Source organism: Genypterus blacodes, unplaced genomic scaffold (genome assembly GCF_046128005.1).
Source record: "Genypterus blacodes isolate CSIRO-AG114 ecotype Tasmania unplaced genomic scaffold, CSIRO-AGI_Gbla_v1 ptg000029l_1, whole genome shotgun sequence".
In the NCBI taxonomy this organism is placed as follows: Eukaryota; Metazoa; Chordata; class Actinopteri; order Ophidiiformes; family Ophidiidae; genus Genypterus; species Genypterus blacodes.
In genome coordinates, this window is record NW_027466842.1 from 2994254 (window position 1) to 3014094 (window position 19841).

The following is a 19841-nucleotide window of genomic DNA, read 5'->3' on the forward strand; positions in this document are numbered from 1 at the left end:
AAAATTATGCCAACACAACATTAGATAATTACAGAAAAAGCCACGTCAACTGATAAACTGTTGAATGTGACAAAACTTTTAGCTCCGTCATTGCAGATTCAATTTTGGGCAAATGTAAAGGCCTAGTTGCATATGATCATAGTCATTTCTTTAACAAATGCATTTTGTATTATTAAGTGATAAAGTTGCGCTATGCTGGGGCTCTAATTATTTTAGACTAGTGGTGACTAGGCAAATAACTTGTGCACCATCTCATCAGGACGCCATTTCACAAGGCCATGCCGAGCTGAAGTCTGATTTTATTCTATTGTATTTTGCGCCATCTAGTGGACCCCAAATGCTGGCCCACACGTCTGTTTGTTGAGCCCTTGGTTTGCCTTTGCACTCATGCTGTACTCCGGCTGCTCCGTTGGGTTGCACAGATTTAAGTCTCAATGTAAATACAATATATTGTCAGAACTCCCAGTGTCATTTGCAATTGCAATACCAGAAAATGTTTGTCTTTGTACTTTACTTTCAGCAGTAGTGTAACTTGACATTGAGTTCAAAAATCAGATTTGTATAGAGAATAAAAGTTAACTGAAGTGATGGTATTTTAATGAGAGGTAGTCATAAAAACATTATTGGTATTACTATAGGTACAGCAGCAACCTGGAGATGTTCCCCGAATGGTGCTAGATACTTTAACAGGACATCTCTACTTTCAAGTTCTGGGAATGTTCGTAACAATGTCCCAGTTATATAAAGGAAAGCACACTAAGTGATGTTTGGGGGACATTCACTGGACACCTGGGGACGTTGTTCTGTTATTCTGTAATGACCTGCAAAGTATATATAGACTACAGGAAAGTTTTCCTAAAATGACAACCTGCACTGTATGAGACATAAGCAACTTCATTTTTCAGGCCAAAACATTACATGCATACAAATGAAATGCATTCAGAAATGGATTTTAATAGACATGGTGTATCCTTTACATGGTAATCTGTATTTCAAAAGTGGAAAAAAATGGAACACAAATTTGTTCAGTTTCTCCACCAACATGTAAAAGGAAACATTATTGCTGAATTCATTTTCCTTGACTCCAGCAAAATGATTAACTTCATGCTCAGCCCAATGACTCGGATTGTTTCTCAGAACTGAAACCAAGAATTGGAGTGTATTTTAGTTCATTCCTATTATACTATAATGTACCAAACCTATGGATGGAAAATGGCATGTTACCGGGATCATACTTCTAGCAAATAAAAACAACCCTGCATTTCAAAGGCGCTGAGATTAGATGACCCAACAAGTTTCCATTAAAAAAAAAAAGAAAGGATAATATAAATAAAAACAATCTGTGTACCGATTCTCAAGATAGACTGCTTCATACTCTATATCAAAACCATCATTTCATATATAACCCATAAAGTGCAAAATCATTTTGTTCCCGCTTTTTTATTGGGTCATCTATCTACAGCCTTGAGACGATGAAAGGGATAACACATTTTTCTTTGTAGACTTCTTTGTAGATGCATTATTGTATGTGGCCACCAGCCCTTCACCTCTATTTCCTTCAAACAACAAACAGGAATTTTATATTGCAACTTTAAAATATTGTAAAAAATAATAAAAATAGTTTGTGTACATAAAGCTTATGAGCATTGAAATACTGGTCTAGTATCAGTGATCGGAGCGATTGGGTGACAAGAACATTGAACTCAAGTGGGAAACTGGTCACAGATCAGAAATCCATCATTATTTTAGGCGAATGGGCCCTGACTTTAAAACAGTGACCACTGTAAAGCCAACCTCTTAGAAGTGCAAATGATTTGAGCCATAAACTGTAAAAACCCAACACACTGAATCAGCTAAAATCAGTACTCAACCTTTGAAACAGAGTGCATTATAATGTTAAGACGAATTGAGATTTTATCTAATCTTGTCCAAAGATGCATCAGCTAAAACTGCTGACAAGGCAGAGTTTAAGTTGGCTCAGTCAAGAAAAATGCAGAAAAAAGTCCTTCTGACTCAAGCCTTCCTAATGTAAAGTACAAAAGAAAATTAAAAACCCTGAAGTGAGGCATTGTGTACAAGCATAGTTAAAAGAAAAATGGGGAGGGGGGGTACACCTGCAGTTTAAGCATTTCTCTACAAATAAGGGATATTGCTTCTTCAAAAAGCCTATGATGAAACAAGATATAATGCAAAAGTATAGTGTGTACTATGGTGCATATGTTGAGCAATGATCAATAAACATACAGCTACAAACTTGAAAAAAATTACAGTAGATAACAGTGTGGTGAGCCCAGCTCTAAGTCTTAGGTCTAAGATATTCTATTTTAAAGAGCTGTGACATCCCCTGTAGACATGTAAAATCAATCAACGATCAATTAATTATTATCCAAGTGCTTCTATCAAAAACAACCCAAAACTGACAAAAACAGGTCATTGCTGTACACACTGGAATGAGAATATATGTGCCAACTGTCATTTTTCCATTAAAATGTCTAGGTTCTGTGATGAATGAAAGTTGGTCAAGCATGACACTTCTTGAACTTTGTTTCTCTCCCTTTTCATTATAAACAAAATGTACATTTGGAGAAAGCGCGGTCATTTGCGCAACCTCCCAAATTCACAGTTAGCAATTAGATGTCAACTTTATCATTACAGTGAGAATTGCACGCATCAGGGAGGGAAGAAGTCTGAATGACATAGTAGTGACACAAAGGGGACTCCAGGGGGTGCTATAGCCTAAGTAAAGCAGGGAGATATTGCACGTGGTTCTAACGTTGGACCCCTCCATCCCAGGTATTAACCAAAAACCCTTTCCCCAGGTTTTGGTTCCCAGTCCCAGTAGGAGCAGTAAAGATTGACCGGCTGCTGATAGTGAGAAGAACAAGCCCTGCATCCTTGGCTTCAAGGGGCAGAGGGGCCCAGAGTGACAGCATAATAAAGATAGAGATAAAAATATGTCCACTGAGAGATTCACATCCACTGGTTGTTACTAATGAACCAAGATGACGGCCACGCAGTTGCAGTGACCCTCTATAGATGTAGAAATTTTGACCATCTGAGAGCTCAGCGGAGGGGTTTACAGGACAGTCTGGCGAATTCCACAGAGGGGCAATGGGAATCAACTTGAGTCAAGCTGTGCTACTGCAGTATAAGAAGTAGTGAGTATCTGCATCTTGGGTGATGAGTACCGACTCAGTTGTTATGTGGGTCTTGAAAAGGCATTTCAGAAGACATGGCCTTATTGTAGAAACGGGCATCGTTTGACTGTCCAGCACTTAAGGTTCCCAGTGGAGGAGCGCGCCAGTCGGGGCACTGCTCAAGACAGTGATGGTCTACTATGGTCTGTGAAACCTAAAGGACAAACATGAAAGAAACATTTTGACATTTGATCATTCTGCAACAATTCAATGCAGCTGATGACTACATTGTACATTAGGGGGCACATCAGGCGTTCTGCTTAAACGCACATTACCTGGTTAAATGGCGACTTGATTCGTGCACTTCCATCTCATTGCTCTTGAAATCGTTAAGCTCCTTCCTTATAGCTGCCTGCAGAGGACAAACAACACAGAAGATGGTGGGGTTAGTATACAACCTACTCTTGTGGCCCTCATGCATCATTTATGCTTATGGCGAGAGGCATAAATGCTTCTACTGCACTCTCATCCTCGATCGCAAGAGCTCTTAATTCTTCCTTCAGGGACTGTAAACAACAATGGCATACATTGTGCCCCTGGTCTTCTTGGGTAGGTATGTTTATTTATGACATGTTTAGATTTGGATTCACGCAAATTAAAATTTACATACACAAACAGGTCAAAACCAGAACGGAAATGCACACAAACAATGGGCAAACATGCAAACTCTGCACAGGCAGGCCCAGTTAGAGTTGAACCCTGCACAGTCTCATTGGGAGACAGCAGGGCTACACACAAAGGTCCTGCTAATGGCAATTGTTACTCATCGGTTACTCATTTAATATCTAAGACACCTTGGAGTGGAGATGAGTCAATGCTCCAGGAAGTAAAATGGTTTGCTGATGTGACAGTAACCTAGCTGGGTGATGTCAGAACATTTTATATCGGGGTGACTCAAGCTGACGTCTCCAGCCTCGACTAGAATGATACACTCCTGCAGCTGGACAACCAACAATATTCACAGCGAGATGGTGGGAGAAAAACCAAACATTACAGAACAGTGCTGAGGATGAGAGGGGCCTGAGGCACCGCCTGTCCAATTACGATCTTATGCAACCGTTACATAATGATAAGCTGAATCTCTGCGCTTTCCACAAGCGGCCCTCAGGTGTGACCCGGCATGTCCATCAGCACATCATCGGAACAAAGAAACCAGCACCTCTGTTCCACAACATCAACTCATTAATAGTCAGAAGCATGGACGACTCCAGAGTGTTGTCGCCAGCTGAGATAGAACTGCCCCAAGAGGACAGATGTGATTGTGTCATGCAATGGTTACTCTTCAGCATTATGGGTTGCTAGAGTTACAGTTAAGTGGGAGGCATGGGGCTTGACCGCTATCCCAATTGAACAATATGATGAGACATTTGTAAGCACAGATACTTGCCTTATCAGCTGCTGTGAGCCGGGTCCAAGGCTTATCTGCCCGTCTGTCGTAGTCCTGCGCATCGGACACCTCCACATAGTCACTGAATCGGATGAGAATTTTGGCCTGTCTCAGCTCCTCTACGGTGGGCCTCTGACTCAGCTATTGTAGGAAGAACAAAAAAGGTTAGGAAGCTAAAGACGTGGCAGACTTCTTATGTATTTAAGTTGAGAATTATACAATGGCAATAAGAGTGTGGCAAGTGTAGACCAGGATGAACTTTTTGTTTTAATATGCAGCAAAAGCGTCAGGAGGACGAGTGTTACTACATAGTTTATTTTGGTATAAGGGCAGGTATGAGACTTTTATTTTGAGTATCATGTCGGTAGGTGAGCAGGAGAGTGTCGTTATTTAATTGAAAATGACAGGAACATACTCAACACCTCTCTATGGGGCTGATGGATTTGGCAGCAAATATGTTTACAGGCCAAGGGCAACAAGGACACAGATGTCCCCTCAGGAGACCTGACAGCTACAATACTTGTCCTCCCATTGACTTCACAGATTGAATTTCTCACTACCCCGGTGTTTGTTTTGTCTGAAATATCAAATACAGGCATGTGCACACCAATAGGTATAGGTCGGACTTACCTTTCGTGTTAGTCTTCGTTTTATCTCTCGCTTCTCCTCAATCTCCTCTTGTTCATTTCGAGCTGCAGGGAACAAGATGATGAAGGATTATGCAGTGATGATACAACCAAATAAGCAGAAGGGCTGATGAGGGCTAAACTTAAAAGGGTAAATGACAGAAATAACAACAACCTGATAGATATGGACCACAATCATTTAGCTCCTTTATAAAGCTCCCATTATGTTTATTATCTCACCAGTGTAACATTACAACATGATGTTGTTATGAATGGCAAAGCTCCAGCAGTACCCCTGAGAGATCAGATCAAAATTAGTAACATCTGTTAATATGTCAGTGTGAATGAGGGGACATGATTTGCGCAACACAAGTTGCCATTAACAACAGATCAAATCTGGCACCGTGCTTTTTGAATTAACCCCAAAATAGTTTCCATTAGTGGCTATTTGTAATTCTATTCGTGTCCATCCAGAGAGAATGATAACTGCGCATTTCAAATCACAATTAACTTGTTAGTTGAAATTAAAATTAATTTTGGCGAGAATAAATCTCTTTTCATATTATAAGTCATCAGTACCAAGATAAATATATTAACTGCATGTTCACAATCTATTACTGAGTCGAAACAAAGGGTTAACAAGGTGCATATTGGGACACGGATTGTGTTTGCAAATGTTTCAGCTGAGTGTATTTGTGCCTATAGTGGGCACATACTGTATATCTCTGGTGTAGCTCACAGCTTTGGATCCCAGTAGGCATCTCTCCAGGAAATAAGGTTGTTTGTTTAGGTTTAGTACTGTATGTGTGCGAGTGGTAGAGGGACATTCACTTGTCATTCATGGATTTTCAGACTTTGTATTTCTCTCCTGCACTCTGCCAATCATGCAGCCGCCTCTGTGGGAGTGGAGAGCCACTGATAAATCAGCCTTTGATGTGAAAAGCAGCAGAGTCCAAGAAAAAGGGAAAAACTGCTCCTCTCTGATACTGACTCTGTTTGAGCTAAGAAACCAGTCACTCTGGACATGATTCCTCAGGGAGCCCTGCCGCCTGCCTGCCTCCTATGAACAGGCAGCCCAAGAAGGAATAAAAGGAACAATGTATGCCACCGGCTTTCACATAACTAGGCTGTATGGTGCCTGTGTGCAAAAAAGGCTGCTGCAAATATGGACTCTGCTGCGATGTGTTAAATGAGGTGTCACATGGTTTAAGTGGAGGACATTTGGTTGTTTGACTGTACAAAGACACATTACAGTATGTTACATAGAAAAATCTCTCACGTTTTAAGATGTTCCTCTGTTCCAGTTCCTCTGCTGTGGGTCTCTGACTCAAGCGCCTGTGGAGAAACACACAACCTTTGTCAGCACATAATCACAAGGTAAGACCGGCTACTTTGAGGTAAAGGACACAACACTGAATCAATAACAGTGGAAAAAGATCAGCCACAACACTGAAACCCAAAGAAACCTACTGTATGATGGTCAAGTCATCGTCAACAGCCATTGTCCAAAAGAAAACCTGTGCAAACATTACAGCAGGGAACTTCACAGCTTCTCCGTCTGTGATCACATGCGGCTCAGAGGAAGCTGTTCAGACTTCTCCCCCCCCCCCCCCCCCCACTCATCACATTTTGTCCAGTCGTCACTTCCTTGCTATGACATTAGTTCATAGTGAAACTCCTACTCCAGCTATATAACCAGGGCATATTGACTCAGTGTGTCAGAAAATGCAACAGTTAGTTAATATCCGCTACATATCCGTTTCTTATGTTGTTTGTTATTTTAGATCCTTCCACATCACAACATGACGTGGACTTAAATATATATATATGCTGAGGTGAGTCAGACCTCATAGTCTGCCTGATCCCTCTCTGCTAACGGAGTGACTGCATGACAACAGGTTGGCCCACTGCAGGCAGCAGGGCCAACAGAAAGCAGACTCTGCCGAAGACTCAGCACACAGTTGATGCTGGATTAGATAAAGCAACTAAGACACCAGCAGATGTCTACTGAACGGCTCCAATCTGCCAATAAACACGTCAAATGACTGACACAAGACTGTCACAGTTTAAGTATAGATCTTCCCCAATTTGTAAATGGCGGTAATTTGGATACCCAAAGGCCATTTGTGACAGGTCAACAGAATCCCCTTTTAACTGGAGACTCTTCTTGAAGCACAGTAGAAGATGAATGACAGCCATCTGGGTCTGTCTGACACCCGGGGATAGGTTAGTAGTGGCTGCTCCTTCTCATGTCATTTCTTTCATCAGCCCCTGTCATTGTTATGCCAAGCAGAGGTATGATTATTGTAAAATTACACAAGGAGTTACACAATGTTCTACGAAATGGCTAATATGAAGAGCAATTTGATGAACGCAACATACATTACAGTTTCCAAACGACATTCCATTAAAGAGGAAGAAAAGCGGAGGTCAGGGTGCCCTAGAACAGTGTTATCGTAATGGATTTTGATTATCCTCCACATGAGGCAAGAATGTGGGGCGCAACGGTATTGACTAAAGGCATGAAATTGGGATTTGTGCATCTGATGACATTGAGGAGAGGACATAGTGACCATAGCTTTTTGGTAACATGACAACTAAGCAGGCAGGCCTTCTGGGAACACATTCTGTGTTCCAGTCACAGCGGGGAATAGCGACTTGTGTGCCAATGTCTCTAGACAATATTCCCTGCCTCCATTGCAGCCATATTTCCTGCGCCTCACATCTAAGCAGTGTTTTCTATTTTCACTGCACCATTACTTCCCCTTCATTCAGACAGAAAAATCATAAGCAAGGAATGTAATGACACAATGTCAAGCCGCCAATAATATATAGTACATTGTGTGATCTGCTGAACTGCTATAATTCTCATTTCCGTAAACGACATACAGATTTTGGTCATTTGTGCTGTGTTGCATGTACTGCAGCAGACTGTAGTGTGTATAAACCGATGGTATGAAGTGGCTTTTGTGGTACTGCTGTGTGGAGGAGTCGGGTGGAGATAGTTTGGCACATGCATCACCGTGGTGATTCAGTAAGCGAGGGAGGAAGAAAGAGGAGAAAGGGAGGGAGCGAGAGAGATAGAGACCGAGAGAGCACAAGTGAAGGGGGGGTGTGTGTGTGTGTGTGTATGTGTATGATGCATTGCTGAAATTAGGTCAGCTCCATTTTCAGAGCCTCATTTTAACAAGATAAAATGTTTTTCCTTATCGGATGTTGACAGGAAAAAGCATATAAAAGAACGTGAAGAGATGATGAAATAGCCCCAAATTTGCATTGGCTTTGAACCGAGTCTCCACTAGCGGAGAATATTGCACCATTATCTGTCCAAAAGTAAGGCAAAATGCCGGCTTTGGCTGTGAGGACCAGTGCTGTTTCCCAGCAGCTGTTGCTGAGTTAGGTATGGCAACATTCATTGGCTTTAGAAAAAAAGTAGCTGGCAGTTGAGAAATCGTGCATGTGGGTCCATGTTTCATGTTGTGTGTGCGTGTGTGTGTGTGTGTCTTACCGTGTAAGTTTGGTGCCTATCTGCTGCCTGGACTCGACCCTCTCCTCATCTGTCTGCATGGGCAGGATGTTTTTATCCTCTAGCTCTCTTATGGATGGACGGTTACTCAGCTTGATGGCCAAAGAGTCTTTCCTCAAAACCTTCTGAGCCAGGGAACCTAAACCCAAACACCACCGTCAGTCACTTACACATCTGACACCTCATTTACAGAGACACTCACTGACTCAATCCTTCATCCTACTCGTGAAATTTAAATATGCCTTATATTTCCAGTGCCCATTAAAGTTGTTGTGTAGTATATTCATGGCTTTCATCACACATGACCGATCACAACAAAGCTTTAGGTGGAGCCAGCAGTGCTGTCGATCGCAACTACTCAAGCAAATGTGTCATATCTGTGAACAAAAGCTGTCCATAGCAAGGCAAACAGATACAGCTCTCCTGTGAAGACACACTTCTCTGCATCTTCCTGCTGTGAAAAGAATAATCATCCTCTTAGTGTGATTATGCTAAAAGCTGGCCATAATCACTTTGACACCTTGATTTTGAACAATGGCACAATATAGATACTAATTTTGCACAACCTTTGTCTTAGGATGGTATTTGGAAGTCATGCCCATTCAAACTCAAACATGTGGCCGCCACTCACTTGTAAATATGTCGTCGTCCTCCTCATCGTCCTCATCGTCATCTACATCATCATCCTCGTCCTTATACATGCTGGGCAGATCTTCATAGTCGGACTCGTCGGGCATGTTCTCCTTGTCATCCTCGTAATCGATGATCACAGACGGCACCTCTCTTCTGTCCAGGATAGTACACTGACCACCGCCGTGCAATGCAGAGCTAGTGGGACGAAAGAGAGGCGAGTTCATTTGCGAGGATGCGACTATAAACTGTGCAAAAACCCTCATATATCCTCCACTGAAAACATCTATTGTACTTCTTCTGGTATGCAGAGCTGTGCCAGATGACTGGGTTTCTAATCCATGTATAGGTGTGTCACAATGAGTGATTAAACACAAGCCCGTGCTGGTTATAAAACACCCAAAAGGCAATCATTAGGAGCTCACAGAGGAAATAAGTAGCACGCAAAGCTATTTTCTTCAGCGGTAACTCAGGGGGCGGAAGAAACTACACATCTCAAATCTCTGTCAATGTGTAAAAAAAAGATCCAAAAAAACAAGTCACTACAGTATAACACTTAACTTTGGAACAAAATATAATGCACATGTATCATACAATGTACAAAGAGCACAAACTGCATATAGAGTAAATGCAATTCTGTGCAGTCTGATAAAGTGACATGCAGCCTTATAAATGGCACAAAGTAACATAAAAGAAAATCTCTGTATGTATTTTCCAATTCAAAAAGGGAGATAAAATAACAAACAGATTTCATACAGTCATTCAAATGCAAGTGCAAACCCAGTGACATATTTGATTTAGAAACCCCTAGGCTAGTTGGACGTTCTTATGATGATCCATTATGTTACATAAGCATCTGAGCTTTCAGACTAATTGTCAGCAACGTTCGGGCCATCATTTCCTTATCCAGGTTCACATGATTCTAACATAACAGCTTACATAAGGTCCAATCCACTGTACTGTCCCCTTCTGCAAAAATCAAAATGCGATTGAACAAAAAGAGCAGCTGGTTATATTATGTCAGGCCAACAGCTGGAGGGACGCGCACACACACACACACACACACACACACACACACACGTACACACACACACGTACACACACATGCGTACTTCCTTAAAAATCAGGCCATGCTGCCCTGTGAGGCAGTGTGCCGATTTAGAGCTGTACAGCGGCACGATATGCGAGGAAATACGACCTCATTAACACCAAGAGGAATTTTAAAATATCAGAAAGTTTCCACAGAAATATGGAACAAAACAAAACAGGATAAACTGCATTAATGACGACACACTAATACAGATTATCCACAATGGGAAATGTTTTGGTTGTAATACTTTGTCTTTGTCCTTTTCCGGATGGATTTGCTCGGAATCAGACACATAATTATAAAGTTTTGCCAAAACCAGCCGGCCAAGATATTTAGGAGACGCATACAGACGACGGATGGACTGCAGCCGATCCATAATCCTCGCCGATTTCATTGGAGAACAATCAGATTTAATGAAGGAAATGAGCTGGGATATTTCCTCACCTTTCAAACCTTTGCATGGAGAGGGCCAGAGTTTTGTTGAGCTCCTCGATGATGCGGCTGGGCGCATGCAGGCTGCCATACTGAAGCTGGAGCGGATGGCCGTGGCTCTGGTGGAGAGCCGATAGCCCGACGAGTTGAGAGGGCAGCAACGAGATGTGATGAGGTGCCAGGCCCTGAGGGGCACACTTTTGGGAAAGAATGCCAAGATTGTTGGGAGTCGGTGAAGGGGAGGAGGAATCCATACCGCCTGGAGGCATACAGATCATCACTTTTTTGGGAGGAAGAGGAGGAGAGTGCTTTGACCCGGGCATACAGGGCAACTTTAATGGCTGGCAAGAATCTAAAAAAGGAAAAAAGGTACAACATGTAAAAAGGTCTGAAAACAATTAGGTGAGAGAATTATGTACTTATACACGACTGAAACCTTCACATGTTACATCACACCCAATGTGTTCCGTTTGGACAGACACACAAACAAGATCTTGAGGATAATCGGACGAGGCTCAGAGGTAAGAATTAGGCCAGGCTAATGCTTCAGCCCTGACTGACAGATTGACAACGACAGAGAGTGTGTGACTGACCACACCACAGGAGAGCTTAATGAGACTACTACAATCCTGTGTACAAGTGTGGCAACAAAGGTACAGTACGCTATGAAGCAGATTGACAGTCGGGGCTCATCCGTCAAAACAAGTACTCACTGTCTCCTGTGAGCATTTCACTTTTACTGACAGTCTGAGGCACAGTAATGAATGTCACTAAGGCACAACATAACAATTAGAACCCAGCCTATTGGTTTGCTCTTGTATTGGGACATTCAGTTGCCAATTCATTAGATACAATCCAATGTGTCAGAGGTGTAAATTCTTGATGTTGATGATCATTTTTGAGGTTGTGTTTGGATTGCATCACAGTAGTGTATATGTAGATTTTCTGTCTAGATCTAGAGATGTGTGTGTGTGAAGGTGACATAGCAAGATAATGAGGCAAGACAGGGATCGGTGGTGGCAGACATCGAGACACGAACAAGCCCAAGATTGCGATCTATGACGACAGCTAGAGTCACCGGAGCAAGATGGTGATCGATGATGATATGAGGCATCACTGCAGGAAAATGATGGAAACCAAGATGGACAGAAGAACAGCAAGCCCCAATATGCCAGTAAAGAGCAGTAGACGTTGGATAAAAGTCAGGAAATAATCCAGGGAAGAAGCAAGATTTGAGACTTTAAATCTGAGCTGTGATTTTCTACAGAATTACCAACACGACTACTCACCTGTGATGTGGTTTGGGATCCTGGAGAAAGGCTTTGGGGGGAGAGCAGGAGGTTGTTTGTGATACAACGGGGGTTTGGGTGGGGTGTCCTGAAGGTCGCCGGCGTAAGTGACCGATTTCTTGGTGGGCATAACCATAGATGATTTCATAGAGGGATCCTGAGTGCAGACTCCGCTGTCCATCGAGGACCGAAACTCAATTGTAGCTAGACATAAGGGGGAAGAAAACAAACACATTGACAGAGCGTTAAAATTGTGTTGTACATTGAGGGAGGCAGATGCATAGAGAACAGCTCTGCCTGCAGCGCTGGCACACTTAAGAGTAATAAAGTTTAAAATAACATCTTGGAAGGGAAGGGTGAGTGAAGACAATAGAGAGAGAGGAGGGGAAGAGAGAGAGACGCTCAGGAAATGTTTAGCAGCACAAACCAGATTGACTAGTTTAGCAGTTTGACTTAAATGTTAGTTATTTATAACACTGGAGCCATTTGATTACTGTTTTTGCATGATGACATTTTTAATCTGACAATGCTATTCATAATGCTGGACACACATTCTGAGAAACTCTGCGTGAAAACTGGAGTTACATCCCATCCACAAGCCTCAACTTAACAAAAAGGAACAAGATGAGTCTGAAGATTTGTAATATTTACAATGTGCTTCCCAGGTTGGGGCTACAGTAACAGTGACATTGGGCGCTAGAGGAACCTGCTGCCATGCAAGTCTTTTAATATGCTTAGTTTTGACCATTCAAACCCTTAGTCCCAGATTTAATGTCATGCTGTCATGACTGTAAGTATAACAAGATGAAATAGAAAAGGAAGACAAGGAAAAGCCATCAAATATTAGCACAATAAATTGCATAAAAACTCAACTTGTCACATTAACCGCAGAAAAAAAAGTTATTAACCCTGACAGTATAATTTGTATTTGAATAAAATAAAGAAGAAAAGGCTGTTAATTCCACCGAGGCATTACTTTGTCTCCACATGAATGATTTGTTATTTTTTTGTTCCCATTTCTTATTCATTTCTGATTTAGTAATTCATTATGGATCTATATCAACGTCTACCTTCTGCAATTTGACATTCTTATCTGAGATGTCAAATGTCAATCCAGTCACATAAATGGATATAAATGTAAACCTGATGTTGAGCCTATAGGATGAGTGAATATTCTGAATATAACAGCAATACCAATCCTGACAGGTGCACATTTTCCTCCATCTACTCTGCATCATATCTGATGTCAATGGATTGGATGTGCGCAACGTCACAAACTCAAAACTGAAGGTACGCATGTCCTCAGGCACCCGGCTGTCAGCCCCACGTCTGTAGTCCCCGGCTTCAAACGTTGTGTCTCAAATCAGGATCACAGAGATGAAAGATCATATCACGAAATACACCACACAAAATTTGGGAGAGAGAGTGCATGTCTGACTCTCTCGATTAACGATAAAGATAACTCCAGAGGTTGCAGCGTAGTGCATCACACCTAGCTGTGCAGCCGCAGACAGTAAGAAACTTTTTCAAAAACATTTCAACTATGTATCAGATATCAACTCACCTTTTTCAAAGATTTCCTTCAGCACGCCTCTCTTGATCAACTCATCTCTGCTCTGCCGCACTGACATCTTCCTCTCCAAAGCTGAGGAAATCAAAACAATATCAAATCAAACAATATTAAAGCAAATGTCCACATTGTGAGAGATCATTTAAATCAATAAATGTATTGACTACAGCCAGTGCATAAACATACAAATCAACAAGGTGTAGATATCAGTAAATCACTGGAGGGTCTCTGTGTGGCAACATTAATAGCAAAGATACTTTAGAGGTGTGTGGATTGATATGACTGAAATCTTAATTAGATGCACTAATGGCTGTGTCACTGTTGTTTTGTGTGTAATGTTTTTATATATTCATCATTCTTTTATCAAGTTCTGAGCCTTTTTAGAGGAGAACACCAGTAATTAATACTTGATTTATTGTAATTGCGGCTCCTCTTTCATGTGAAATAGATCAAAGAATTGAAAAAAGATGAAGAGGTATAAAAGGAAACAGCTCAACCAAAAACACGTTTCATAGTAATGGATAATTCAGAAGAAGCCCTGTCCCATAGCTCCTATTTGCTTCTATTTTTACGATTTAGAAGCAGAAGCACTTAACGTTTTCACTCAGTGTGTTGAAAGGAGGACATTATAAATCTATATCTGCAAAGCAACCAATTAAGAACATGAAATGAGGATCGGTAACAACACTTGAGTGTCTCCCTTACGGGCCTGCGCCTCTTTGCCTGTGTCACATGTGTTTGTGTGCTTTCAATACATCATTCACAGCGTTCCTGTTGTGGTTCCATCTTAATGTGACGCATTCATTTTGTGCCCCATGTGGATTCAGGGAAATATTGTCAGCTTGACCTCGCTTTCTCTCACTCGTCTAAAATACCACGGCAGTGTAAGTAATCCTCGAATAGTACGACCCGGTATGAGTTCCTCCCAGACACAAGTTGTTCAATATCACTTCAAACTTAGAAGTCCTCCAAGTGAGGGCCGTTTCATATCAGCTGGAACCCCCACAAACGGCAGAATATATATCTTTTTAAAATCTGACCAAAATAATAACCAGTGTGAGATTGAAAAGTTACACTGACATTTTAAAATCCTATCTGCAAAAAAGGGATTTATGATAAGCAGCATATTTAACATTTGATCAGGCACATCACCAGATAGCAAATAGCCTTATCAAGGTTACAGCTGTACTGACTCAAAGGTCAGTAAGTCAGTCGGTCAATCAGTTAGTACATGAAGGTCAGTCCATTAGGTGTTTGCACCATGAACATCAAGTCAGTTAACAGGTATCACACATTTCAAACCTCTATATCAAGGTATTGTTGACCTTGATATAGGTCAACAATGATCTCATTATTTAAAATGCAACAAAAACATTAACTTGAATGCTTTGGAATGATCATGTTTGCCTTTTTTGCACTTTTATCATGAAAATAGTCCAATTCCTTCAGAGGGGAACATTTTTATTTCTTTAATATTTTTATAAATGAATATACACATTTTGTAATGAGGTAAACATTTCTTGGAGTAGAATTTGATTAGACTTTGATCACCGCATCTCTGCAATGGCTGAATTGAATTAAGGAAACCTGGACTGCAAGTCTAAATGCACTGGAACAGGTAAAGTGATTATATTGTAGTTTGGTCCACAATGAAAAGTAATTATTGACGGCTCTGTGACATAACTGCAACGGGATGGGTTTGGTTACGCAATGTCATTAACTCAAAGTCAATGCAATGCAAGGCTTTGTCTTTATTTTAATACAGGTTCTCCATTAAATAAATAGAAACGGATGAAATCAGTCATTCTGCGCATGGGATAATAGGAAAATTGGATATTAGTTTGCAAGAATACCATGTACATATATTTCAATACAATAAACATATCTGAATGAAATGTTATTCGAAATAGGAAAAATCCCTCCTATTGCTTCTATCTTTGCTGTGAAATTATGTGCTTTGGCCTTTTTAGTGAGACATAATCAGCATCCAGAATGGCTCCGTCGGCTCCAAGATGAGCAAATTAAGACGTTCACCTGGGAGGATCGGCTCAGGCATATCTGAGTACAGCCTGTATTGATCTGAGAACACTACGGTTACTTTTTTTTGGTGTTTTTTTTAGCGAAAATATTCCACTGTGACCCAGATAGCTGGAACACATTCTGACAACCCCCAGGCTCTGAAAGTGGAGGCTTTTACCGAGGCAATTCACACAGCCGTAGCCTCGCGAAAAACGCTACTAAAACTTTCATGCAGTCTTTTATCAACACGGAGCAGGAGTGTTTGAGTGCAAACGACGCAACTTTGGGATTGGCCTGCACGTTTCAGTTGAAATAGGGCATCAGGAAACCTCATATATTTCGTCGAACCCCTTAAATACCACTTAACTGCCTGTCACATAGCAACAGTGCGTCTTCTTACATCCCAGTTCACTCTCACTTGTGCGACAGGCCAAACTACGAGTGTTCTAACTAGAAAGTTGATCATTTGGACATATTTTCCCTCGTTTCTGTGGTAACTGGCTGTGGGATTTCGCAAAACAAATTCAAAAGTGTGCTGGATTTTTTCATGGAACCAGTTTCTATGTTGCTGATTATTTATGATGTAGATGGTATGTCTGACTTGATCGTCTTTCCTCCAACAGTATAGCTGATTTTGTTATTCATTATCATAATCTTTGAAAAGGCAATTTCGAAATGCGTCTACTTTTAGAAACGATGCAAACCAGTGGCAGCAGTGCATTTACTGTAAACTACACTGTGTATTGGATTAAGATCAAAAGAAAGATAACACTGCGTACAAACACATTATTGTTCTTTTGATCCATTTATCTCTGCCTATTGAGATCTTTCCCCGCTACAAGCGCACTGTGAGCTGAAGAGGATGCATGATAAGACAACCAGCTGACGGATCATCCCTTCTTCCGTCCCCCAGAGCTGGACTTCATCTGCTTAATATCACAACACATTCATGCTCCTCTACTGTTCCCGGCCGGGCCCAATGTTCTGCCTGACAACATCTGCATGCCCGGTGGCTGCTCTGCTCTCCCAAATGATACGGGAAACAGACAAAACAAGAAGACACGAGAGAGACAGAGAGAGGAAGAGGGTAGGCATTCCGAGTCCGGGATGAGAGCAGGAATACATTGTCTCGCATGATAGATTCAGTTTGTGTCACAGCAGTAAGAGAGCAGCTTTTGTTTCAGCATTCAACACCTGCACACAACAGGAGGATTCTGCAGCCGTGTTATGTCATCAAACTTGTCTGCCACCACATTCAGACCTAATGCTGCTTTTTCAACCATCAAACTATCCAATACCAACAATGACTGATATGCAATAAGATATATTACTTCCTGATAAATTACTTCCTGGTATGTTATTTCCTGCTCTTGCTCCTGACTTCCTACTCTTCCACTAGACGTTTCATATTAATGCATGCAATAGTGCGTGTATGCGTGTGTGTGCTGTTGTAAATGGCGTTACAGCGGTCAAAACACAGCTGTTTGTGAGATTGTACACCATAAGAGATATCTAAAAACATGCAGACATACATTTCTCCAGGGAGAACGCAGATACAGAATCCACCACCATGGTTCTAATGAAACGACTGGATAAGGCAACACATTGGCAAAAGAATCATGGGGAAAGCTGCATCATACAGACAAAACAAGTGGATAACAAAAGGAATAAAGCCCGTTCAGCCCACAGCGCATTAACACCTCTGCAACTGAAAAAAGCCCTTCAGGTGTTCAGCTCTGATTATCATCCTTCACCACAACAGGGGAGGTGGCATTATAAAAGAGCACAACACACCAATGCACAACAGATTACATTAAACTTCATTAGGAAAGCTGTTTAATGTTGAAATATGATTATGACAGCTTATGGCTAAAAAAGTAAACCGTCTGCAGCTCAAAAACGGTCATTAGCATTTTTGTGTCGCCCTAAAAATAACATTTAGTTCACAGTGACCGCTGCACAGGCAGGGGTGACAATATTGGGGCTGAAATATAAACTAGGAGGCACATAGCTCTGAAGAAAAGCCCGGGAGGAAAGGTAATATCAAGCAAAAGGTCATGGAGAGTTATTCTTCCCCGTCAACGTGTGCCGCTTACAAAATCATCAGCGAGCAAACTTTGCAGATTTGACAACATTGGTCAAAGCAGAGACACACATCTTCCCCAGTCCTCCTCCTTCTCCTCCTCCTCCTCCGCTCGTTTGTGACCAGTGCGCAGCATTTTACTCAACTCTGCATCCAGCCGATAAGACGCCGCCTGACAAAGTACTTTGTGTGACGTCGCCCAGGCTGACGGGAGGATCCAGGATATGCAGGCCAAGAAAACTAAATACATCCACATCTGAAGGGAACATTTCCTTCCCTCCCCACTAACCATATCTGAACCGCAGGATCAAAGCAACTCTACAGGGAGCTCCCAACATCAAACTGCAACACTGAAACACATTGCTATATTTTCAGTCGCCCCTAGAGTCTAAATCCTAATATGTTTTCTGCCAAGGGACACACACTGGGATCGCTTCAATCGCCTTGTATGTTCAGTGCAGATATTAACACAAAATACTGTGTTGTGTTGTACCGGCAGAGGTCTGCTTGAACTTCTCGCTCTTCTTCTTCCTCCACTTCCACGGCTTGAGGAGGCGTCCCAGAGTGGCAAACTTGCTCCGGCGTCGGATGGGCGGAGTGTGGCTACCGGAGACCAAGGATTCGGAACGCATGGCGGCTATCCTCTCGACTTCCTCTGCTGTGAGGGCACAAGAACACACAAACAGTTGCGATGAATACGAGTGGGACACATGTAGAAACTTTCTCGAACAAAAGACCCCAAGCGGCAAGACTTCTGTGGCAAGTGGCAGCCGTGACCTCATTCTACGGTAACTGGTTTGAGGTTAGAGGAGGATAAACAAACCTGCATATCTGTGTGCATTGTGCAGGATACGCTCGAAGTCAAAACAGTTTGAGGCTGTATCACACCGGTTAGGCACTAAACACACTGATAAGCGCCTCATTAAGGAGAGAAATCTTTATTCTCTTCGTTAAATATGCAGGAAAACCAGTCTTGCCCCCCCGAGTACAGTATGACATCAAAAGCAAAAGAATGTTAGACAAGCGGCTGCATATCACGTCTGACAGACTGCAGAAGATTGCATGTCTCCAAGCTCAGAAAGAGATTAGACACAACACAAACTTGCCACCGTAGCAAACTGAGCTTATTGGGTGAGTGGAAAAAGATCAAAGGATGGCTATCAAACACTGCGTATTTGACACAAACACATTGATGAACATTGAAGCATCTGTCAACAATGTGTTAACAATGCAAGCAGCCAAGGCCCTAAAGTCTCCCTTGAGAGACTGTGCTGCCTTTGAGCAAACGGAAACGTCAACACACAGAGGTGGCTACATGAGTAATGCTCTACAAAATGTGCAAGATGAACAAGAATTATTTGCCACAATAACAACATTTTCATATGGATAAACCGCTTCCATAGCAGAAAAGGATAGAGGTCATCGTGATTCAAGTACCACCAATGATGCACGCACGCCACACACGTTGAGAGAGACCATCCTTGTGCAAAACTGGATAAAAGAGAAATTCAAGCAATGGTTCAAATGTAGGACATGCGTGACAAACTGTTGAATAGCAAAACTGTTTTGTAACCAACAACAGAAATGACCTTATTTCTATTTTATCCAATGTTTACAGTTTTAAACGCAACATGGTGCTCAAGACACATAATCATTCCCGTTTTTTCACTTAACCAAAGTGACAATATTGAGACCTTTCAAATCCATTTATATTTACGTCAGTGTTGCCATCATGATGAGAGATAATGTGGCCTCTTGTCGCCACGCTTCAACTCACAGAACTGAGGTGAGACAAACAATAATGTCATTTTGCCGGCGATAAAAGCAGACATTTGTTCCACCATGATGGTTCAATGGTATTTGCAGAAGACTATGATATTAAAACTCAAACCAAAACACACACAGATAAGGTCAGTTATTCAATATGGTCCTGTGGTTGTTAGGTAGCAACCGGGGCATGTCTGGATGAAGGAGGTGACCTCTAGCACAGGT

General features: G+C 41.8%; 1 protein-coding gene across 1 annotated transcript in view; it reads right to left on the reverse strand.

The window, feature by feature from the left end:
* Positions 1 to 2551: 2551 nt before the first annotated feature.
* The window catches only part of LOC142994118 (phosphatase and actin regulator 1-like), a 43099-nt gene continuing 25809 nt past the window's right edge, over positions 2552 to 19841 (reverse strand). The window contains exons 3-13 of the mRNA XM_076144793.1: positions 18343 to 18507; positions 13742 to 13822; positions 12178 to 12381; positions 10901 to 11240; positions 9368 to 9564; positions 8719 to 8875; positions 6490 to 6545; positions 5215 to 5276; positions 4581 to 4725; positions 3473 to 3545; positions 2552 to 3351 (exon numbers count right to left, since the gene is read on the reverse strand). Of these exons, the coding sequence (XP_076000908.1) occupies positions 3336 to 3351; positions 3473 to 3545; positions 4581 to 4725; positions 5215 to 5276; positions 6490 to 6545; positions 8719 to 8875; positions 9368 to 9564; positions 10901 to 11240; positions 12178 to 12381; positions 13742 to 13822; positions 18343 to 18507 (1496 nt within the window). The 3' untranslated portion in view covers positions 2552 to 3335. The remainder of the gene's footprint in view (positions 3352 to 3472; positions 3546 to 4580; positions 4726 to 5214; positions 5277 to 6489; positions 6546 to 8718; positions 8876 to 9367; positions 9565 to 10900; positions 11241 to 12177; positions 12382 to 13741; positions 13823 to 18342; positions 18508 to 19841) is intronic.